This window comes from Puccinia triticina, chromosome 4A, assembly GCF_026914185.1.
Source record: "Puccinia triticina chromosome 4A, complete sequence".
Taxonomy (NCBI): domain Eukaryota; kingdom Fungi; phylum Basidiomycota; class Pucciniomycetes; order Pucciniales; family Pucciniaceae; genus Puccinia; species Puccinia triticina.
The window spans coordinates 1,487,601-1,512,423 of record NC_070561.1 but is presented as its reverse complement, the minus strand read 5'-3'; the positions used below and the strand labels follow the sequence as shown (position 1 = coordinate 1,512,423).

Below are 24,823 nucleotides of genomic sequence, written 5' to 3'. Positions count from 1 at the left end.
TCATTTACTAACGATGATTATGAATTAGATTTTTCATGAGTCTTGCCGATTGGTGTTCATCAATAGTTTGTGAAATTGTGATGGCGTAGATTTTGTAGCTGTGAATGATGTGATGACATGCATCAGTGATCGGACGGGTTTACCGGTATTTAGATTGCTTCCGATCTGGATCTTTACGATGATTATCTTTCAGCTTGATTGTTGTTGTGATCAATGACTCCTCGGCTCTGTTTCTTCCTCTTTGTTTTTTGTCCCCCCTCTTTATGTACTCCTAATCGTGAGATTCTTTGCTATCGGTTCGTCATTTACTCAAAAATCATAGGCCCCGTTTGTCAGCGGTATATGGCAAGGCAAGTGTAATCAGTAATATAGTGCATCAAGTGTGTCTCAAGCCCAAGTTTGGGGGTAAAAAGGCCAAACACGCTGGGCACTCACCCAAAGCCCGCTTGGCCGAGCCGAAAGCGTGCGTGGCACACCCAAAACCCCCACCCGGCACATCGCCAACTTGGCCGGGTTCGAGACAAAGCCCCGCTGGGCCGAGGCCAAGGGAGGGTGCCACACCCGCCAAAAGCTGTGCGGGTGCCGGCCATCGAGGAGAGAACTTTCCCCCCTCGATGGTCAGTTTGGAAACGATTCATCGAGGGGGAGAGACACCCTTTTCGACGGCTGGTTCAAGTATCAACCACCAATAAGGGAGTTGTCTCTCCATGGCTGGTTTGCAGATCAACTGTAGAGCCCGGAAAGAGGGGCTCTTCACTAGCCAGGACAAAGGAGGACTCTATAAACCCCCGAAGGAGGTGGTTAACCTAAATGTATGAATTTTTACATTTTGTTACAAAATGTTAGGCACCAAATTGGTATGAATGGGCTCTGAAACCCCCAAGGGTATGCAACAAACATACCATAAATGTATGAATCTCCGCGGAAATTCAGTTGAATCCACTAAAAGCCTGCAGAACCCCGCTTGTCATTGGGGTTTTTTGGTTCCCCAGGGGGATTTTGCCCCAAGCATAGGCACAAAAATGTATGAATCAGCCAAAATAATCATTCCCTGGTGCCCCCCAATGTATGAATTTTGCCAAAATCTTGGTTACCCACCTCTATAGGGGGTTTCCAGGGTCCTGACAAGGGGCACTATGACTGAGTAGAGATGGCCACGGGTACCCGCCTGGCGGGTGTGGGTGCAGGTGTTGCGTTTTGACAGGAAAAAAAATTGGCGGGTACCCGCCTGATCTTGCGACTTGCGAACTTAACCCAAGTCCCTTGCTGCTGCGGGCGTCTGGTCTTGCGAAGCAAGCCTCCGATAGCCCTTGGCAGGAGGGACTTGCGCGCTATTGCCCCTTTTTGGTGTGCCAAGATTCTGAGTTTGGCTGGGTGGTTTCTCCAAACCATCACAGTTTCTTGCCCTCAAAACTTAAAAGCCTAAAAACTTGCTTGGCAAAAAGCCTTGCATCTTGTGTGTCATCCCACACAATCTGAGTTGTGTTACATCACCTCTTCAAGGTTAAATAAATTATCAAATTAAATAGAATCTTGGAGCTTACTGAAGCCAAGTAACAGAAGGGATCTGTGCTGATCCGTGCTCAATGACTTAATACATACATATTTTTTTTGACTTACAGTCAACGTACAACGCCCTGGATGACCGGTATAGACCGTTCAATAAAGGGATATGTACAACCTCTCAATGACCGGTCTGTGCCGGTCATTGAGGGGACTCGACAATCTTGGTGGCCGGGATCAACCGGTCATCAAGGGGATACAGCCCTCTCAATGACCGGCACAGACCAGTCATTGAAGAGACTCAATACTATCAATGGCCAGTACAGAACGGCCATTGAGGGGACTCAACACTCTTGATGACCGGGATCAACCAGGCATTGAGGGGACTTGACACTCCCAATGACCGGTATGTACCGGTCATCAAGAGAGAAGACTCAACCCTCTCAATGACCGGTACTGTACCGTTCATTGAGAGGGTTTTATCCTCTCAATGACCGGCACATACGGTCATTGAGAGTGTTGAGTCCTCTCAATAACTGGCACATACCGGACTAGCAAGCACGGTCCTCAAGCTAGCTGCATGTCAAACACGCTATGTATTAATCAGAGAGTCCGTGCTCTCATTTTGTGACTGATTTCTGCAAGTCTGGGTTATAGACTTGGTAACAGTCTTAAAGTTTATTTGTCTTGTTTAATTTTTCAAGAATTACTTCTATCAGTACATAAAGAAAAAAAAATACAAGGCTCAGCACTTGCATGTTGAGCTGATCTGTAGCAAAAAAAAAACAAAAGCTTTTTATGGAATCAGGGAGGTACAAGGGGAAAGGTGAAAAGAGGGGTGAAAAACCCATTCTCCGTGCGCCAGAATGGGGAGGTACGGTGCAAGTCCCTCCTGCCAAGGGCTATTGGAGGCTTGCTTTGCAAGACCAGATGCCCGCAGCAGCGAGGGACTTCACCAGGAAAAAAAAATAGTCACTTGATGACAAGTGACATTGTGCCAGCTCCAGCGGGCTACCCACCATCTACCCATCATCTAGCCACCATCTACCCACCATCTAACCAGTTTAAAAATTTCCACAGGAGATCCTCAGTTTTTGCTGGGCACCACTGATCCCCATTTCTGGTCAGCTGATACTCAGCTTTAGCTCCCAGCTTATGCTCAGCTTTGGTGCCCAGCTCATGCTCAGCTTTGTTGCCCAGATCAGAACCAGTCCTGGCCCAGCTTATTTTCAGCTTTATTCCAGTCATGGCTCAGCTTAGACTCAGATTAGGACTATCATTGTGCAGGAATTTGAGATCAACAACTTTATTGCAGCTAATACCTAATGCTAATAGTAGTAGATAACTAACAATAAAGGAAGAAATAGAAAATGAGTAAGAAACATTATGATAAAAATGAATGAAATCACAATGTACCTTTGGATATTCTAGACCTTACTACGACCCACTGAATAGACAAATATGATTGTAAAGGGAGAGAGAGATAACAACAAGCCTGGGAGAGAAAAAGAGGATCAACAAGAGAGAATCAGGAGGAAGAGAGAGAGAAGACAAAAGAGAAGGGAGGGTTCGGCAATACCTCCACTTGAGTTAAATCCAGGCTCCTCCTGAATCGTCTTTGTCTAAACGGGCGATGAATGGGATTCTAGAATTGTGCAGTCGGGCTGAGATCGACAGTGAATTAAGGGAAATGCGGATAGTCGGCAATTTTTCGGAGTTCTTCTCGAGTCTAGAGAATATTCACAAGCTCCGCTGTGGAACTACTCTTTGGGGGAATAGAGCTTAGAGAGGGATGAGTGCGTGAAAAGCTGCCTCTCAGGTTGGGAGAGTAATATGGGACAAGAATAAGAGTATGGACTCTTAAAGAAAAGTGTGGCTGATGAAGTATTGAGAATAGTGCTTTCTAGACGAAATCAAGGGGGAAAATATACTGTAAAATATGTGGTAAAATAGGCTATGTAATTCTTATTCTGTGACCAGGGATGCAAAGTGACAATCTGATGGGGGACAAACAGAATGGGCCAAAAGGCTCTACATTTATAGTGAGGGGACAACAGGTGGTTCTGAGACGAAGAGAAAGATGGGAACAGGGTACAAAAAGCCTCCAACAAGGTGACAAGGCAACAAACCAACAAGGCATCTACTACATGGCTTGGGATGACATAAGAGGAAAACAATAACCATGGCGCATCAGCCGCCATGCATCTGAGAAAGAGTTACGCCTTGCTGGAATATAGAGGAGTTAATTCTAGTGAACACTCAGGGTCCTTCCTAATAGTCTGGCTCTGTTTGATGGTGGACTTTCTCCCACTTTGACCTGATTTTGTACATATTTTATTACCCATTGTGGAGGGCCATCCATGAAAGTGAATACTGAGAAGTTGAGGCGCCTTGTAGAGATGGTTCTAGGCTATTATGAAGTGTCTGTGGGCGTGGATTACATGTACCAGAGTGATTTCTAGAGGGCGTTTGGCGGTGATTCCTTCCTGGTGAGTGTCTGAGTGATGTAATAAGGTTTTGATTAGGCTCACCACACCGCGGACGTGGACTTCAAGGCTGAGCTCATTTTGCATATTGCTCCCCGCACATTCACTATGCATACATCTTCACCATTACTGACCCGGAGCACCTATTTGACACATTGGCCCAGCCAATGCTCAGCTTTGGACCAGTATTGGCTCAGCTGATTTTCAGCTTTGGATAAATCTCGGCCCAGCCAATGCTCAGATTCTGAGTCTGACCACTCCTGTAACAGCTTATGCTCATCTGTGGACCAGCCTTGGCTTGGACCAACCTTGGCTAAGACAATACTCAGCTGTGGACCAGCCTTTGCTCAGCTGATGCTCAGCTGTGGACCAGCCTTTGCTCAGCTGATGCTCAGCTGTGGACCAGCCTTGGCTCAGCTGATGCTCAGCTGTGGACCAGCCTTGGCTCAGGTGATATTAATCTTTTGAATAGTCTCAAAACATCTGATACTCAGCTTTAGAACAGCCTTGGCTCAGCCAATGCTCAGCTTTGTACCAGCATTGGCTCAGCTGATGCTCAGCTTTTGAAAAGTTTTGGCCCAGCTGGTGTTAATCTTTGGAACAGTATTGTCCCAGCTGATCCTAAGCTCTGCACAAGCCTTTTCCAAGATGATGCTCAGCTTTGGACCATTGTTGGCTAAGCTGATGCTCAGATTTGGAATATTCTTGGTCCAGCTGACACTTGGATTTGTTTCAGGCTTGGAATATCCAATGCTCAGCTGTGGCCCAGGATCAGCCAATGCTCAGATTTGGCCCAGGCTCAGTCAATTCCTACTGCTCAGCTGTTCCTGGGAAAAAATTAGGATCAGCTGACTGTGCCACATTGAGTGCTCTGGTGCAGTCCTGCAAGCTCTACAAGTGCTGGTGGAGCAGACTTGGAGCAGCTCTGGAGCAGAAACCAAAGCTGCATCATGTCACTTGCCATCAAGTGACTATTTTTTTTTCCTGGTGCTTGGGTTAAGTTTGTGCGACTTGCGACTTGGGCTGGAAACTCCGAGACCCTGTGCCGCAGCTGCAGACAGCCATGCTTGGGGGACCCGGACAACAGGAGAGCCTGCAGGAAGGCTTCCTGCCGCCAGCCCAAACCCACCAACCCATCAGCAACCCACAAATCAATCAATCAATCACCACCACCATGGCAAGGGGCCAGAAGCGCCGCAAAGCACGTTCCCCACCTACATCATCACCCTCCAGTACTCGGGCTCAATCTTGAGAACACATTCAAAAAATAAGAAAAACAACTCAGAGTGTTGCTGACGATTCCGGCAATGATATTGACCTCAAAAGGGCCACTCTTGGAGGGACTCAAAAATTGAATCAGTTGCATATTCCGGATGAACAGGAGCTTAGTAAGTCTATCTGAACCTCCAACCTTGCACACTTCTGAAAACTAAAGAACATTCACCATTTTCAGAAAAGGCACAAAGTTTATGTCAAAAACAGATGAGCTTGACTTACGCATACTACAACCCCCCACAGTTGTCTGACCAACTAGACAAAAATGGTTGAAAAATGATTGCCTACCTGTGTAAGAAGTATGTCAATTTTCATATTGGACTGTTATGTTTATCTTTGTTGATCAGGTTGGTCTCCTCTTTTAACTTACAGCTGCGGAGTCAAAATTCACCGCCCAATTTATGACAGCTCCACAACCAACCTCTTGAAACATGTGGCCAGTTGCCTCAAAAAGCAAAAACATCAGCTTGAATCCCAAAAACTTGTCTCCTTGGGGATATCTGGCACCGGAGATATCAATCCGCGCAAGGTAAGTCAAGACCATCTCGTCCCCTCATCTTTGAATGAATGGAGACTGAAATTTCCAAATTAACAGGTGCCCTAGCTCTGCGCTATTTGGTGTGCTGAAGGGGCTCGGCCTTTTTCTGCTCTTGTTGAAGAGGCGCATCGAGGTATATTGCACCCAGTTGTCTTGAAGAATTTACCCTCAAGAAAGGTTTTATTGCGGTACATATGTATGCTATATAATGCAGTGCAGCCATCTTTAATCAAATTGCTTCAGGTTTGTATATTTTAAATTCTTTTTTGATATTGTTTGTGTGATTAATTTTTTCTTTTTTTTCTCCACTAGAATCAGATATCGAGGTGGGATGTATTTAGGGCTTGATGTGTGGCAGTTGCCAAACGGGTTTGACATTCTAGGAGCCGTGATCTACCGGTTGGTTGAAGGGGAGCTTGGCGAATTTCAATTGGAAGCCATGCTGCTGGATTTTGTTAGGTTGAAAGAACAACATACTGGTGTGTATTTGGCAGAAGCAGTCCGTCTCATAATTGAAAAATTTGGAGTGCAGAACAAGGTAAGCACACAACAGTCACACTTTCAAATTTTTATTGCTGATGGCTACTTTGTTCTCATAGATACTTGGTATTGTCACCAACAACGCCTCCAACAACAAGACAATGATTGATGAGATCAAAAAATTTAGATGGCCTTGATTCAAAGGCGAGGCACCATGGGTGAGGATTTTTGCACACATCTTGAAGCTAATTGTTCAAGTTATCCTGCTTCCCTTTGGAAGCCATCGTGCTAGCTCCAGAGATCAGTACATCAACTCAGATGATGAAGAAGAATTTGATTTGGAAGATGTACAAGATCAAATTGGGATGTATGTATTTGCACATTTTTTTCTCCAGTAATTGATTGATGAAATTTTTGAATGGTCCTTATACATAGTCTCCCAGACGCCAACAAGGAGTCTGAAGATGAAGACAATACAAATGGCAATCTGGCCGCTGATCTGATCAATGATGACGAGATAGAAATGGAGAATGATGACATCTATGAGTTAAGTGACAAAGAGGAGAATGATAAATACACTTCTCAATCCTGCAAGGAGACTTTGTCAAAGGCAAGTTTCCCTCACCTTCCATTTAATTGTTGAAGCTATTAGTTCCCATTAATAGCGCGTAAGCTGAACAAGTTGCCCAACTCCAAGGCACTTTTTGTCCAGATTTATCAGGAGGAAGAATGCTCAAAGCCGCATAACATCAAGCGTGATGTGAGGACACAATGGAATTTGACCTTAGTGCAACTCGTGAGCATACAGAGATGTTCAAAAGCCATGTGAGTGAACATAATTCCCATCCAAGCCATTGGTCCATGCTCACATCCTCTATGAAGTCTTGAGTGGCAGAAAAATAAGAGTGTGAAGCCCCGCACGCCTTGCGGGGTTCACCAGGTGTCACACCACCTATCACATAAGATCATCAGCCAAGTTATAGTCTTGACTGCTCCCCCTCCTTCCTAGCTCGGCAGAGACCCCAGACCCTTCGACACTCTCTCTGCCGTGCTAGGTGAGTTCCTTCATTTCCCTTCTTGATCTCTTCCGATCTTCCTCAAGACCAGTTGTACATAGACTAACAGAGAGACCCCGGACCCTTCGACACTCTCTCTGCCGTGCTAGCCTGCAATACAGCCCCCCCGAGGACGTTGGAACTAGAACGTCCCCAGGCTTTAGGCCTTGTCTCTCTGTGCCACTTGTCTCCGAACAGTGAAGGGTCTCCCGACCCTTACACTTTTTTTTTCTAGTCCCACCAACCTCTAGGCATTTCCGGTACACCCCGCACTGTCCCTTTTTTTTTTTTTTCTCTTTCCTCTTGATTTGGGTCAGTCACCTTAATCCGCGCTCCCCTCAAACCGTCCGTCCGCCCATTCATCCAAACCTCTGTCCATTCCGTCCGTCCGCCCGACATCCGTCCGTCCGTCCGTCCAACATCCGTCCGTCCATACTCTTCCCTCCGTCCGTCCGAACATCTATCCAGTCGAGCTGCTCGGTCCGCCGCAGTTTTCCTTTGAGCTTCAAACTACTTGGACCATCGGCGGCCACTCAATCTATCATTCAGTCCATGTCCACAAGAAGAAACACGGCTCCTGAAGATATCACCCCCATTTCCGATCCCGACGCCATCATCCGGGCAGCCAACGCAAAGAAGCGCCTTCTGAAACAGCTGGCATCGTCGAGTGACGCGGCCCTCAAATCAAGCGACTCCGACCCCAGTAGCTCATCGTCGTCCGACGACACTGTCAGACCATTCATCCCGCCGACCGTCGAACAACCAGCGGACGAGTCAACTTCATACGGCGCCAACACTAACCCACTCCCTCCGTTATCTGCACCACCCGCCCCAAGCGCACCCCCGCTCCCTTCTTGCTCGCCACACGAAAAACCACAGCCCAGTAATCCCTCACTCATGGACCAGCCGCAGCGTGACCAAGGGGGAAACCCCCCGCCAGACTACATGAAGATGCTGGTTGACGCGCAGTTGGCGACAGTCGAGCAGGCCCGCAAGGATCGGCATGCAGCCCGGGAAGAGCGGGAAGCCAACGCAAAACGTATGGCACGAATGGAGGAAGCCACTCTTGCACTCATTGAATCGGTTCGACAGACCCCCGCCCCGCCGGCCCCAATGGCACGATCCGCTGAGACAGAACTTCCGCGTATCAGGACTTCCGATGGACCCCGATATGTTGGTCCGGCCCAAGCCGTCGAGCCCTTCCTGAAATGGATCCATGGGGTACAAGTTTTCTTCGCCACGAAGGCGATCGAGTCTGACATCAACAAGATTCAAATAGTTGGGAGCTTCATCGACAAAACCAACCTCCTGTCAGTCTACGCCAACGAGGTCGACTCGTACGTTGGGAAGTCATGGCAGGAATTCAAAGACCGCCTTTTTGAGGTGGCGATCACTCCAGAATGGCGGGAGGAACTATACGAGCAGATCGTCCAGCTGAAGATGCTCGACTCTGAGGACTTTCTAGGCTACAGCATCCGCGCCCAAACGCTCCAGCGCATGGTTAACTTTGACAAACCGCCCCACTTGGACCCATCAGCCTTGGGTGACCTGGAGCTTGCTTGTCTTGTGATGTTTGGTATGCCAGACGACCTCAAGGCAATGGTGAAGAACTTCAAGCTCCTCAAGGCGACACCATTCAAATACGGGGATTTTGAGATGAGTACCAACCGGTACTTCCAGTCACTCCCCAAACGACAAACCTTCCGCCCCCGAGTCACAACACCTTTGGTCAACCAAACACCCTTGGGATCCACGAACGAAACAGTCTGGCGGGTCCATGCATTCTTGGACTCGCAAGGCCGCTGCCATTTCTGCAAAAAACGCTGCGGGAGCGCACCCGGGGCGTGCACCAACCCCATCAACAGATCATTCATCCAGATCCCCGACTCCTTCGTTGCCCCGCCGAAACCGGCGGATTACCGCCGTCCAGCGGCTTTGGGCCCCTTGGGTCCAACCCCGGTATGGAGCTCCGCTCGGTGCTAGGCCGGCGGCAGCGCTGGGAGGGGAAAAGGTGCTCTGGGAGCTGCCCTCACGGAAGGTCCTGATGAGTCGTAGGGGATTTGAGATGATAGCGTTGGGGAAGTGGTTTTGATTTGTTTCGCCGGGGGTTGGATCCTCGGCGGCGGTTGGTTTTGTTGGGAAAGGATTCTGGATGATGATCGGACTCTGGGACTCTGATTCTTGGGACTCGGAAAGATTCTTGAATTGATAACCCCTGACTTGGATCAGAACAGGTGCTATGGCCTCCTATCCTCCAAGTTCGCCGGGAACTTGGATTCCTGGAGGCCTGTCACAAGCATGTCATCATCTCCTCGCGCGCCGTGCGCGCGCACACACCAAAGACAACAGAAAAGAAGAAAGAAAACACAACACAAAAATGAAGCAGAAAACAGACAAATATGTGAGACATGATAAATGGAAGAGTGAGAGAAGAAAATAATCCAGAAATAAGAAACTTGACAGAGAGGCAAAGAGAGGGAAACAGAGCCAGAAGAAACAAAACAAGCAAATCAAATCAAAAATAAAAAAATAAACCCACAGATAATCTGTGTTAGGACCAAGAAATGTGAAGATAAGTGAGTGAGAAGAGGGAGGAGTTGGAAGTAAAAATGAAGTGAGTGGGAAATGAGGAAGAAAGGGAATCTGAGAGAAACTGAGGGAATCTTGAGGGTTGAACCTTGAAGCTTGAGTCTTGCGCTTGAGGGTCTTGAGGGCTGATCTCGAAATTGAAGCTGACTACCGTTTTGGCCGCCACATCACCCCACCATTTACAGTCTGTCCCTAGACTGCCCCGTTCCTCGCCGTAAACTGAAAGAAGAAAAGCAAACGGGTCCCACGCATGGCTCACGACAGTGGCTAAAGTAATGCTTACAACAAACGGAGTAGTAGAACCCGAGGTGCATACTAAGGAGGGGGACTTACTTCTGGTCAGTAATGCCCCCGCGCGGAAAGTACCGCTTGACCTGATCCGCCGCGAACCGGCGCTTGAGTTCCGTTCCATCGAGCTCCGAAAGAACATGAGAGCCGCCCTCAATCTGCTTGACGATCCGATAGGGCCCGTTCCATTTATGGGCAAAGAGCTGGCCCCACTGGACCTCCAACGACCGATTGTAAGCGAGGACTAGCGTTCCAGGAATGAGGGAATCGCGCAGCCGATCCGAGTTGCGATCCTGCCAGTATCTGATAGCTTCGGCCCGAGACTTCATCATTTGGTCATAAGCAACTCGCCGGGAATCTTCACTGCGCTCGAGTTGCTTCGACCGCGCCACTAGCAGGTCAGAGGTATCGCACACCTCCTCCCAGTCCACGCCGAGGAAAGACTCGATGTCCAGATCAATGGGAAGAGCGGCGCGCTGTCCAAACACCAGCTCGTACGGGGAGTAACCTGTTGTGCGCTTGGTGGAGATGCGATCCGCGAACAGCACCAACGGTAAGAACTTTCGACAGTTCCTGCCGGACTCTCCTGCTAACTTGACAAGGGCTGCCTTGAGTGGCGCGTGCCCTCGCTCGACCATGCCCTGCGCTTCGGGATAATACGGCGTTGAGACCCGATGCTGGCCCGGCAAAGAACGGAGCATATCCGCCAGAGCCCCACCAAATTCGGACCCACCGTCAGTTGAGTACGAGCGCGCCAGACCGTATCGCATGGTCCAGTGCTCTTGAAGGAACGCAGCGACAGCCTCAAAGGTGATGTTGTTCAGGAATTTCGCCTCCACCCAGCCCAAAAAATCGTCACGCGCGACGATAAGGTACTTCGCGCCGCTAGCCTTGATGTGTACGACGTCCATGGAGACTCGACCGAACAATGTGCGCTCACCCGTCGGGTAGCGCATTTCCATTGGCCGTTGCAAGTCCCTCTTCTGGCAGGACTCGCAGCTTCGGCACAAGAACTGAACCGACCTCTTCAACGCCGGCCACCAAAAACGTTCTGCCACCCGCCAATAGGTTTCCGCCGAGCCCCTGTGGCCGAGATCCTCGTGTAGACGACGAAGAATCTCTTCCTGCTTGCTCGGGAGGGTGACCACAATCCTGGGCAACGGGCTCCCTCTTTTCATGAGACGTCCCGCCTGCACAAAGAAATCGGAGGCTTTCCTCCTCAGCGCCTGATAAGCCACTGCGTCTAGCCCATCAGGTTGTTCCAACGTTCTGAGATAGTCCTCCAACTGCCGCCAGAAACCCTCTTGGAAGCCAATGTAAGGTGGCGGCTTGGTAACCGAGAAAGACGACACAGGCCGGATGACAGGTGCCTCCTCGTCGAACTCTGACAAAGGTGGGTTGGAATCGCCGTCGCCTTGCGGTCTTCGAGACAGTCCGTCCGGCATGGTAAAAGATTTGCCCGGACGGTGAGAGATGTCAAAAGAGAAAAGGTGGATAAAAGAAACCCAGCGCGTCATCGGCGCGTTGGGTAGACTGGGCGCGTTGATCATTTGCACGAGGGACTGCGCGTCGACGAGGAGCTCGAAGTGCTGCCCCCACAAGACAATCTGCAACTTCTTTAGAATCCGCGCAACGCCGCAAAGCTCCAGTTTAGGCTGGGAGTAGCGCGATTCGACGTCGGAGAACAGCAGAGATTCGTAAAGAGCCGGCCTGTCGGCGCCACTTGCATCTTGTTGAGTAAGAACGGCCCCTACGGCGTGATAGCTAGAGTCAACGGCAAGTTTGAGCTTCCCTGCGTCGGGTCTGTACGCCACCTTTGCCAACACAATGTCCCTACCCACGAGCGCTTTAAGTCGCTGGAAAGCGACCTCGCAATCCTCGGTCCAGACAAATGGAGCGTCCTTACGAGTCAGCCGCCAAAGGGGAACACAAATTTGTGAAAGCGCGGGGATAAATATCCGCACGTACACAACTACTCCCAAAAACCCACGGACCTCAGTCGCGTCCGATGGAGTTGGCCAACTCAGGATCTTGTTAATCTTGCTTTTTGCCATTCGACGGCCCTCCTTGCACACGACGTGGCCGACAATCTCCAGAGCCGGCACGCAAGCCGCTAGTTTCGTGGCGGACACCGTCAACCCCGCCTCCTCAATCCAAAAGAGCACCTGTTCCAGGGTAGTAGCGTATTCCCACACAAAGCGCCGTACCCCAGGATGCCATGACAGAACTTCGTTATTGTAATCTGAAACTGGACCCTTGATGCCCCCATCATCGATGAATACCCCGGCGTGATCCGGAATCTCCTCCTGCAGGACCCACATCATCTGCGCTTGATAGACAGCGACAGAGTTGGTGGCGCCCTGCAGGAGGCGCGTCAGCTGGAACCGGCCCAGAGGCGTATCAAAAGTCGTCAAAGGGCGTGAGATTGGATCAAGGGCGCGCTCATCGTAACCACCCAAGATATCCCCGAGGCCGTAGCAAACCCGACCTGAGAAAGACTTGACAAAATCTTTGGTAGCTGGGGGAACTCCGGCGTCCTTCACGGTAACCTTGTTCAGAGGTTGAAGATCGTGGACGATCCTGAGCTTCCCGTTTGATTTGAGGACGCAGAACACCGGGCTCGAATACGACGAGGTGGATTGCTCGTACAACCCGGTGCGGACTCGCTCCCTCAGGATCCTGGTGTACTTGTCCAGCTTCGCCGCGGGTATCGGAATGCGCTTCTTCTGCCAGGGCTCGTGTTCGACGACCGGGATTATGTAGGGAAGGCCGTACGACTCCTTGAGCAGCCCACGCTCCAACTCATCAAAAGCAATCGACCGGTTACGCTCGGCTAAAACGTTCTTGATGAGGTTCAATTTGTCCGGCCAAAGCCAGCCATCCGGCCCAAAATTCACCACTTGAAGACGATCGGCGGTGACGCGCCCCTTTGGAAGGAAAGGGCCCGCCAACGAGCGAGGAAGGGGTCGATAAGGATCTCGAGATAGAGGAGGCCTCCGGAGTGGGGGGTTGAGAGATTGAGGCATCGGCTGATTGATAGGCTTGACTTTCCGAGAGACCGGTTTGTACTTTGTTGCGAATACCACGAATTCTCCGGCTTTCCAGGTGCCCAAAAGCACGGATTGAGAATGAGCACCCAGGCCGCTCTGGAGCAAGCTCCACGTCTGTAGCTCCGAAAAATCCTCGAAAGGAACCTTGTCTGCGTAAGAAAACCTGGACGGCGGAGAACGGCTCACAAAAGTGGCACGAGGTAGAGCCTCGACAACGTTTGGAGCATCACGCCCGGAGGTGCATAATCAGAGAGAACTTACTTCTAGTCTCCGATTCCTCCACGGTACACCTTGTTCCTCCACATTCATCCAAATTTCCATACTTGAAGCGAATAGTTTCGCCTCATTGCGGAGGATCTTTAGTTTATCCTTGTCGCGGAGGCTCGGAAGTTTAGCCTCATTGCGGAGGGTCATTGCAGACAGGCCTAGTTTAACCTCGTCGCGGAGGGCCACAAAGGACGAAACTAGTTTATTCTCATTGCGGAGAGAAGGATCGGAGGATAGTTTAGTCTTGTTTCGGAGACAAGGTTGATGCAACGAGATGGTGCGGGAGGACGATGTGCCTAGAGAGGGGAGAAAGCGAAATTCCGACCAGTCGCTCACGTGTGTGGCACATGGTAATGTTTTTGAAAGTGCGGTAGTATCTACCCGGGGGTGCATACAGGGAAGCGGACTTACTTCTGGATTCTGTGCCCCCACGGAAAAACCCTGCTCACCAAGCCCCATTGCACTAGAATTGCGGGCGTGTCGAGCACTTCTTGAAGGATCACATGAGACGGATTTGGTGGGTAAACGGAGCGGAGAACGGAAATCGGAAAGTGAGATGTTTTCGGTAGTTTTTTCGTTTTGCTGATGTTTTTGGTTTTTAGTGTTTTCTAAGAACGGAACTGAAGTGCACGGCGATGAATCGGAAAAAACAAAACTTGGGTTTGGAATTGAAGTCTCTAGAGGGGGAGTTGATCCATCGAACAGAATTCGAGACGCCAGACTGCCGACCAACGGATCAACTCCTCTCATAAAAAAGATGGATCAGGCGATCCCTTGGGCAACTCCACAATTCCCCCACAATGTGTCATGACCGCCTTCTTCCCATAAGCCGGAAATTCCCGCTCCCATCGTCCCTTCTCCGTTGGACAAAGCAAGAATTCGATGTTGCGGCCTTCGGGGTCCGGAAGAATGATCCTCTCCCCTCCCGAGGGAGAGAACAATAAGGTGGCTTCGAAGTCAATCAAGAATGGCCGACCCAGAATAAATGGGCTGTCTTGACGCGTGATCCAAAAATGGCACGAGCCCACAATGCTCCTCCCTACCCGAATTGGGACGTCCTCCGCCACCCCAATCAACTCACAGGCTTGATTGTTGATCCCGTAGACGGCGGAGGAAAAGTTGACCCGTGGCGTCAGATTGAAACGCTTTGCCATTGCATCCGAGATAATGTTCAGCTGGGAGCCCGAATTGATCAAAGGAGACGCCGGGTGCTCCCCAGCTCCGACCAAACATGCGAGGTAACCCAGCGGGCAGGAGTATAGGTTAGGATCCGGTGTCGACTCCGCGAACTCGGTTCCTTCGGCCAAAGTCCCAGAGTGGACCTTCAAATCCTCCGGGCCCACCTCAACACGGCGTCGAGCCACCCACTTCTTCATGCCGTCTGCTACGGCCGGGGAGATTGAGCAGATTTCCGCCACCGTCATCAAAACTGGTAGATCCGAAATTTTCCTAAGGACGGCTTCCACTGCGTCAGGGTGATCTCGAGAAACCTCCCGTTCGAATCTGACCTTGGGGGGTGCCGCTGCTTTCGGCGGGGTGGCCGGTCGCACCGGCACATCTCTCTGCGAGGAATTCGGCGGGTCCGGCTCGTTCATGATCCAATCGAAAAGCTCCGCCTCTTCTTCCACATTTGCCTTCTCCGGGTCCGCCGGAGAACCGGACGCTTTACGTAACGGCCGCTTCGAGTGACTAGACGGCACCAGGGGGGCCTTGTGAATTCGAGGCTCCTCATGTCGCTTCCTTCCAGCGGGATCAGCCTCATAAGCCCCAGCGAAAGACTGGGAAGTAACCGCGGGTGGGTACCAGGGCTGCAGTGATCCGCAGCTCGTCTTATAGTCAGATGACACCGCGTTAGAAGCACTCCGAGTGGGGGTCGTTGATCTGGGCGGCGCTGTTGATGACGACGGCTGATATGAAGCAACTACGTGCCGAATTGGGCGACTGCGATCAAAGGGGATAAGGGCTCCGTTTGGAAGGAAAAAGTTGGTTCCTCTTTGCTCCACCAAGCCCGCCTCCTTGTCTTTGACCAGCTCCTGACAACGCGCGGTCCCATGATTCTCACGGTGGCAGTAGTAGCAGACTAACGGCGGGCGCTCAGCTGACGTCGAGGCCTTTCCACCCTCCTTTTTCATGTATTGTTCAAACGCTTTGAACATCCTGGTGAGTTCTTCCATCGAAGGATCACTCTTAGGAGCGGCAGGTGGAATCGTGGGTCGTTTCTCTTCTCCCATTTTCTTCATGACATCGTTAGATACTTGGAAGGGAGACGAAACTGGAGCCGACGACCTTGTGTCCTCAAAGGTCAGGGAAATTTGACCTTTCATTACGGTGTCCACCGCGTTCCGAAGAATCTTGAAAGATGGAAGGCGGGCCCGATTATCCGAAGTTACGATCAGGGTGTTGTCTTTGATCAGCTGATCCCGGATACGCGACTGAAAACCATCAGAGAACGCCTGATAAAATGGTTTCTTAAGTTCTTCGGCCGACTCGACGTGACTTTTCAAGACGAGATACGCTTGAACGGGATCCCACGCCTTGCGAAAAGCGTGATAATCCGAAACCAAAGATACACCTCCTTTCTGAACCCACTGATCCACCAATGTTCCAACGTCGCGCTCGGTAAGAAGGGCTTTATCAACATCCACCCAGTAACTCAACATTGCGGCCTTGAGCTTCGTCCAATCTGGAGGCTTGTAGCCATCAAGAGTCGCTAGAATCGTTCGGGTCTCTCCAGACTCGACGAAGGCGCCGATTTGCTGAGCCTTATCATAGTCGGGCACACCGTCCAACTCTGCTGCCAGTTCATAGTCATCGAGAAACTGCTCGACGTCCGAGCCCGAGAACTTCAACGCCTTATCTTGAGGTTTGATTTTGACCATCCTCGCGCGAGGAGGATCTGAAATGACACCGTCCATCTTGAGGGCGGTTCTGATGAGAGAAAACAAGCGGAAATCAAGGGGCGGCTCACAGCGGTGGCAATAATGCTTTGACAGGAAAGTAGTGCTTCGGAGGTGCTACTAAGTGGAGGGGACTTACTTCTACTACTCCTCTGCCCCGCGACTGAACACCTGAAAAAAAAAAGAAAAAAAAGAAAGGGATAACGAAATGGGAGCCTGAAACGTCTTGCTCCTTTGAAACAAGAACTAAAGCGGCTCGATCGATCGGGATCGTCCTCTTATGAATGTGCGGGATACCAGTCGGGTCTCGTGAGTTGGGAGAGGAAGGAGACCCAAGTTGGTTCAGCTGAGATTCTTGAGTTTTAGGAGATTGAAGTAAAGGAAAAAAAAGAATTATAACCGCCAAATGCCTCAAAACCACAGTGCGAGACTGTAAATCTTGAGGTCGCTGGTTCGATCCCGGCTCGGGGGACCAAATATGGAGCTCCTCTCGGTGCTAGGCCGGCGGCAGCGCTGGGAGGGGAAAAGGTGCTCTGGGAGCTGCCCTCACGGAAGGTCCGGATGAGTCGTAGGGGATTTGAGATGATAGCGTTGGGGAAGTGGTTTTGATTTGTTTCGCCGGGGGTTGGATCCTCGGCGGCGGTTGGTTTTGTTGGGAAAGGATTCTGGATGATGATCAGACTCTGGGACTCTGATTCTTGGGACTCGGAAAGATTCTTGAATTGATAACCCCTGACTTGGATCAGAACAGGTGCTATGGCCTCCTATCCTCCAAGTTCGCGGGAACTTGGATTCCTGGAGGCCTGTCACAAGCATGTCATCATCTCCTCGCGCGCCGTGCGCGCGCACACACCAAAGACAACAGAAAAGAAGAAAGAAAACACAACACAAAAATGAAGCAGAAAACAGACAAATATGTGAGACATGATAAATGGAAGAGTGAGAGAAGAAAATAATCCAGAAATAAGAAACTTGACAGAGAGGCAAAGAGAGGGAAACAGAGCCAGAAGAAACAAAACAAGCAAATCAAATCAAAAATAAAAAAATAAACCCACAGATAATCTGTGTTAGGACCAAGAAATGTGAAGATAAGTGAGTGAGAAGAGGGAGGAGTTGGAAGTAAAAATGAAGTGAGTGGGAAATGAGGAAGAAAGGGAATCTGAGAGAAACTGAGGGAATCTTGAGGGTTGAACCTTGAAGCTTGAGTCTTGCGCTTGAGGGTCTTGAGGGCTGATCTCAAAATTGAAGCTGACTACCGTTTTGGCCGCCACACCGGGGAGGGCAACGCAACCGCCGGCGGGCCGTCCAGGGCCTCGGGCGGCATCAGTGGCCGCAGCGTCCGAGGTAGAGGGGGGGGGGATGATCACCCGTCAAACCTCTTTCCGGATAACCTTGAACTCAACGAGGGCCAAGTGTCGGCTTTGGCGGAGATCCGAGAGGAGGAGCTCCTCGAAGAGTGGGATAACGGGCCCCAGGCACCCGAATTCGAAGCAAGCTCGGTGGCATTGTATGCGCAGCTAGCCGGGATGAGTTTAAGGTGCGTTCCGACACCGGTGCCAAAACTCAACCATTTCCGGCCGGCTGCGTGCTTACGACGGTGGATTGTTTCAGCTTTGAAGATGAATCTGACGACGGAGCGGTTACTCAAGCGGGCCCGATCCCAATGGACACTGCCAATCCGGGAGACTCTGCCAACCCAAGATTCTCAGCAACCACCAACACCAACTCCCGAGGCGCTAGCGACATCTGAGCCCCCCACAAACGGCCACGATCGCAAGCTATCGACCGCCTCAAAAGCTCCACCAAGACAATCGACCCCAGGGACAAAGTCACACGACCACCACCGGCCAATGAACCCTTCCCCATTGTTTTCCCTGCTTGTCTCGTCACTTCTCCCCCAATCCACATTCCAGTTTCTGTTACTTCTCCCCCTTCTTTTATCTTTTTATAGGGGGGGAGACTGTGAAGCCCCGCACGCCTTGCGGGGTTCACCAGGTGTCACACCACCTATCACATAAGATCATCAGCCAAGTTATAGTCTTGACTGCTCCCCCTCCTTCCTAGCTCGGCAGAGACCCCGGACCCTTCGACACTCTCTCTGCCGTGCTAGGTGAGTTCCTTCATTTCCCTTCTTGATCTCTTCCGATCTTCCTCAAGACCAGTTGTACATAGACTAGCAGAGAGACCCCGGACCCTTCGACACTCTCTCTGCCGTGCTAGCCTGCAATACAGCCCCCCCGAGGACGTTGGAACTAGAACGTCCCCAGGCTTTAGGCCTTGTCTCTCCGTGCCACTCGTCTCCGAACAGTGAAGGGTCTCCCAACCCTTACAAAGAGGCATGGCACCTTACAAGCACATCACATTGATCAGGCCAATATTGACTTGGCGGGAGACCTTGTTAACATACTGCAGATTTTTCAAGATATCACGCTTCAAGTCTCAATCCGTGGTGGGGCTTGAATATCCAAGGTTGTGGTCTTTATCAACCAGATCACCAGCCTATCATCAGCCATTGGCGATCAGCAACATGGTTACCCCCCAGATTTACAGAATGCTTGCCGTGCAGGACTTCAACTGACAAACAAGTATTACACCCTTACCGATTGCTCACCCTTGTACCAAGTCTCTATGGGTGTGTGTTTTTGATATTTATTTGTTGCTGTATGAGAGACTGATTTTGCAATGATCAAGTTCTCCATCCCTCATTCAAGGATGACTACTTCAAATTTGCAAAGTGGAAACCAGAATGGATAACCAAATTGATCAGGCTTACCTGTGAGATGTGGGAAGCTTAATCTAAACAATCACCTCAGCCAGCACCCGCCCAAGAGTCTAATCCCCGCTCAAAGGTGAGATTATTTGAAATATTTTTTTTCACCTCCTACCTTTCCAAATTCAAACTAATGTGCCAAAAACCAGCCTCACAAAGTTATTCTTGCTGGGCTTATTGGGGCTTCCGAAGCACGAGCAGGAAATATGTCTAGCGATACGCTCAATGTGTGGCTTGCAGGAGGATTGAGCTTGGATGCTGAAGGGAAGCCAGTCAACCCACGCAAATGGTGGATTCAACAAGGGCATGCTGGTAATAGTCACGGCGGTCTTCTACAGATGGCATTGGATGTACTCAGTTGCCCAGGTTTTTATTTTAAATGTACAATTTTTTATTGTTGACCTCATACTAACAAGATGATTTTGACAACAGCAACCACAGTGGACATTTAAAAATCATTCAATTTTGGACGAGATTATGTGTCCATCAGAAGACACCGCCTCAGTTCTGCATCCCTCACCAGAGGGATGACCGTTGCATTTTACTCTCAGAATGGTAAGATACCAACAGGAGTGCTTTGGAAATGGAATTTGGATCAGGGCAAAAAAAAAAGGGGAAAGGGAAAGAAGATGAGATGGAGATAGAAATAGTTGGCTGAAATTTTGTGACCAAAATTCACCAAGAAATAAAAGTGAGACACTCATGTGTCATTTTTCTGAGCAAAAATGTCCACACAACATCATCGTCCTGTCCCTTTGCACACAAACAGACAGGACAGACAGCCACACCATTGCTGTTGGCTGACACCCGCGGGTACAAGACTTCTGCACCCGGGTCACCTGGGTACCCACTTGGCGGGTGCGGGTGTGGGATTTTACTGAAAAACTAGAGGCCAAGGCGACTTCGCCGCTGCACTCCCAGGTCCCAGTATCTGAGCTTTATGGAATACATGTGGTACTCCTGGAGTACTCTCTGGCTTGTCTATTTATTATCATGCCACAATTATACTCCTAGCCTAACTCTGAAAATTGAAATCCTCTTCCTCAGGATATACATACATACTTTGGAAAAAGATTAATTTATTGTAGACCTTGATCTGATCAGACTACTGTTTTCAAAGTTTTATTTAATCCACAAGGAGGTTGAATATATTTCTGTGATTGAGAATCCAAAGTTTTCTCAAGCTGGTCTTTAGGCTGTACAGTTGCGTGCAGCATTCCTCTGTACAAAGGTTTTGGCTGGTCCCAAATGTTGGCACCCAAAACCTAAAACAATACAGTTTTTTCAAGTATTTTTGGGTGGCTGGGACATGGTATGGTGTCCTAGCTATGGTTTTAGATCGACCAGACACTCCTGGAAACACTGCATGACAGTTTCTGCCCTTATGTGTGGGTTTAGTGCCCAACCAGAAGGCATAAGTATGGATTTAGGAGCCCGTACATATGTAATTATGCCCATATTTGGGAAGTGGGTCCGAAATATGGGTTGTGAACCAGAAAAAAAAATTGGCTGGACCAAATTGGTTGCCACTTTAGATTTGGAATCTACACACTCTGTAGACTCCAAAAACATACTCTGTTAGATTGCTGGAACCCCAACTAACGGTGGGTAGTTACGTTACGTTACGTTATTCACGTAATTTGGGTAGCGTAACTACCCTTGCTACCCGCAGCTGCCCGTTACATTATTTGTAACAAGGTCTTTGCAGGCCTTGCACATAACGTAACGGGCTCTTTCTTCTGGTCGTTACTGCGCGTTATCCACTAGATAACGTGTAGCCGGCCCCAATTGGCCGTTAGCAGGCGTTATCTGGCGCTCCGCAGGCGCCAGTAACGTAAATAACATCAATATTTTTCTGTCATGTTGCAGTGGTACTGTAACGCACTGCCGTTACAAATAACAGTAACAATAACGGCTGAGAAATTGTTACGTTACCATTGTGTTACCGTTATTGGCAACATAACTGCCCACCATTGCCCCAACCCAGTCAGGGCTTCAAGTTTTGCGAGTAGCTCTGTAAAGTAGAATGCCGCACACAACTGTAGATGTACCTTTGAATTGATGTCAAATTAATATTCTCTAAATCAAAAGTAGGATGAGCCTAAATGTACTCCAAACTTGTACTAATTCTTGGCTTTGGGGGGGGGGGGGGTGGGTTAGGAAGGTGGCACTCCAAAAAATCTGGAGGTATTTTACTCTTAACTACATTTTGTTGGAGCGCATGCCTGGGCACTCCAAAATACACCAAAATGGGATGCATTCCACCCTGATTTGGGCTTTGCACTCCAGTGTGCAAATATGAACTGGAGTGGCCACAGTAGTTATCAAGCAGGGTACACCCCACTTTATGACCAGCTAATGTGCAACTCTTCTCAATGAGCAGCACAGACCAGTCATTGAGAGGTGTGAGACCCCTCAATGGCTGGAACAGATCAGTCTTTGGGAGGTGTGAGACACCTCAATGGCCTGTCCCACTGGTCATTGGGAGGTGAGAGAACCTTTGATGGCCGGTCAGACCGGTCATTGGGAGGTGAGAGATCAATGGTCGGCACCTACCGGTCATTGAAGTGTACTGTACTGCGGAGTCCCTTCAATGACCGGTACCGACCGGCCATTGAGACCTATGAGACCCCTCAATGGCCGGTCCGATGTGGAACTACTCAAAGGGGAGAATAGAGCTTGGAAGGGAAATGGATAGCAACAATAGTACTAATGTAAGCTATGCAAGGGTGCTGATGAGGCTGCCTTCCTGACTAATGCTGAGGGGATGAGAGTAACACTAAGAAAAAGAAGAAAAGGTGTGGCTGATTTCTGCTTGATCTTAGGAGCTAGTACTATGAGCTTAACTACTGACTACTGAGGGTAAGAGAGTTGGAGGAGTGATGAGAGTGGGGAATGCAATGGCAAGGTTCAATAGCAATGAGTTCAGGAGCAACTGCACTGATATCAATGGGTGATGAGTAATTTCTAACTTATAATTTCTGTATATAGAATTCTGCATAAGGTACAAGTGAGGGGGGGAAGACAGTTCTTATAGTAAGGAGGGATGAGCACAGACAGTGGAGGCATTCTGGCTATGGGAATAAAGGAATGTACAAATGGGGAAGAGTGATGTGAAAATAGTAACAGTATGTAATGATGAGCAATGCTGAAAGGGGAATGCTGGTTATGGGAATAAAAGAATGTACTAATGGGGAAGAGTGATGAGAACATAGTAACAACTTGTGATGATGAGCACTACTGAAAGAGGTAAGCACAGATCCAATGATGTAATGTGTACAATAGGTATAGTACATAATGAGAAATGTATGTAAAGGGTTTAGTATGTGAGAATAAATATGTAAAAAGAATGCATGATGTAATGATTCAACTAAGTTACTAACTAGAGTCCAAGGCGGCTGCGCCGCTGCAACCCCCCAGAGCTTGTTTTCATAGCTTGCTTTGTATTTTAGCTGCATAACTTATGTTACGTTGTTGCATGAAACAACTCAATTTCTACTCCTCAACAAAAATTTCATGCAATTAATCTGAATGTGTTGTTTTTGTCACTTGGGATTCTCAATGTTAAAAGCATAAAACCTCTCACATTGGGGAATACTGCTAATTTAATCACCTTTTGCAGGGAAATAAACAGATAATATATGCAGATATTTTGCATTCCCTGAAAAGAAGGTCTTAATCTTCTTTGAAATATGCTAATTGTCAAAGCATTGAGCACCATAAAAAGGTAGACTTAACATGTCAAATGTTTTCTTCAATTATACTGCAAGATTTATTAAATAGTCAGGGGAGATATGGTCCACTGTTGGTATAAGGAAGCCCACAGAGTCTTGATCAGGAAAGCTATGTACATATTCAGAGGAATAATTTTCCTGCAAGAAAGATGAAAATAAAATCATAGTGTAAGAGTCCAACTGGGACTCTTCACTGAAAGGATCAAATGGGGGGTGCTGAGAACTTGTCTTGTGAGATTCAGGGCCCAAGTCACTAACATTTAAGATGAAGGGAGGAAGAACCTAGTGTGGAGAAAATGATCTCTCTTAGTATCTACAACTTTTGGATGAAGAGAGAGAAGAGAGAGAAGGAGGAAAGAAGGCGACTTACCTAGCGTGGAGAGAAGGATGTTTGCCAGGCTAGGTAGGGGGTGGAGGATCCGGGACTACATATGAGCCTCTTGGTACTGCTGGTACTCAGCAACCAGATCCTGCATGTTGGATTCTGCTTCCGTCAATTCCATCTCGTCCATTCTGATGAGGGAACAAGCGCCAAGAGAGAGAGATGAGCAACTCGTTGACATATAAAACATCTGAGGAATGCCTAGACGCACCCTTCTCCAGTGTACCAATGCAGGAAAGCTTTACGTCTGAACATGGCCGTGAATTGATTGGCCACCCGCTTGAACAAATCTTGGATGGCAGTCGGGTTACCGATAAATGTCACAGACATCTTGTGTGCACGAGGTGCGATGTCACAATGAGCGGTTTGGACGTTGTTTGGAACTGCCATGAGATAAAGAGAGGACCGCGATTAGTAGAGTACACAGAGAGGCGTAAAGGGATAGTCATCTGCGCAAAATATGACTTACTCCACTCAACAAAGTAGTTCGAGTTCTTGCTTTGGACTGACAGCATGTTTTCTTCGACTTCTTTCATCGAAACCTTACCACGGAAGTAGGCGGCGACGGTCAAGTATCGGCCGTGTCTCGGGTCTGAGGCAGCCATCATGTTCTTGGCATCGAACATATGCGAGGTCAACTCAGGCACGGTGATGGCACAGTACTGCTGGCTCCCACGGGCGGTAAGTGGAGCAAATCCGACCATGAAGAAATGCAATTGGGGGAAGGGGACCATGTTGACGGCCAGTTTACGCAAGTCGGAGTTCAGCTGACCGGGGAATCGGAGACAGGTGGTGATACCACTCATGACGATCGAGACCAAGTGGTTGAGGTCACCGTAGGTGGGTGTGGCCAACTTCAGGGTGCGGAAACAGATGTCGTAGAGGGCCTCGTTGTTGATACAGAAGGTCTCGTCAGAGTTTTCAACCAGTTGGTGGACCGACAAGGTCGCGTTGTAGGGCTCAACGACGGTATCAGAGACCTTGGGCGAGGGGACAACGGAGAAGGTGGCCATCATACGGTTGGGGAATTCTTCTCGGATTTTGGAGATCAGCAAGGTTCCCATTCCAGCACCGGTTCCACCACCAAGGGAGTGGGTGATCTGAAAACCTTGGAGGCAGTCGCATCCCTCGGCTTCCTTGCGGACGACGTCTAGCACTGAGTCGACTAATTTGGCACCCTGAGTGTAATGTCCCTTGGCCCAGTTGTTACCGGCACCGGACTGTCCAAACACAAAGTTGAGATCGGTGGTACCCTTGTATCTGGATGATGGATCGAGTGGTTCTGATCAGCGGTCTCGATCATATATGGTGGGGAGCTAAGCTCAAGAAAGATCGACGTACTTCCCATCAGTAGCGATACCGTGTTCGTCGGAGACCACCTCCCAGAATTTGGCACCTGAAGAAGACGAATGTTATGTCAGATTGGGTGATTCCGGGTAAGCAGTGAGCCAAGGATTAGTGAGGGGAGCAGTGCTTACCGATTTGGAAGCATCCGTTTGGCATTGCCAT

General features: G+C 49.3%; 1 protein-coding gene across 1 annotated transcript; it reads right to left on the bottom strand.

Annotated features, from left to right (window-relative positions):
* Positions 1–7: 7 nt before the first annotated feature.
* Positions 8–24,823, bottom strand: PtA15_4A160 (uncharacterized protein; the record flags this gene model as incomplete). Its single annotated transcript, XM_053168016.1, has 5 exons — positions 8–98; positions 23,526–23,697; positions 23,784–24,574; positions 24,656–24,710; positions 24,793–24,823. The coding sequence occupies 5 exons, from the start codon at positions 24,821–24,823 to the stop codon at positions 8–10; spliced, it is 1,140 nt and encodes a 379-aa protein (XP_053019267.1).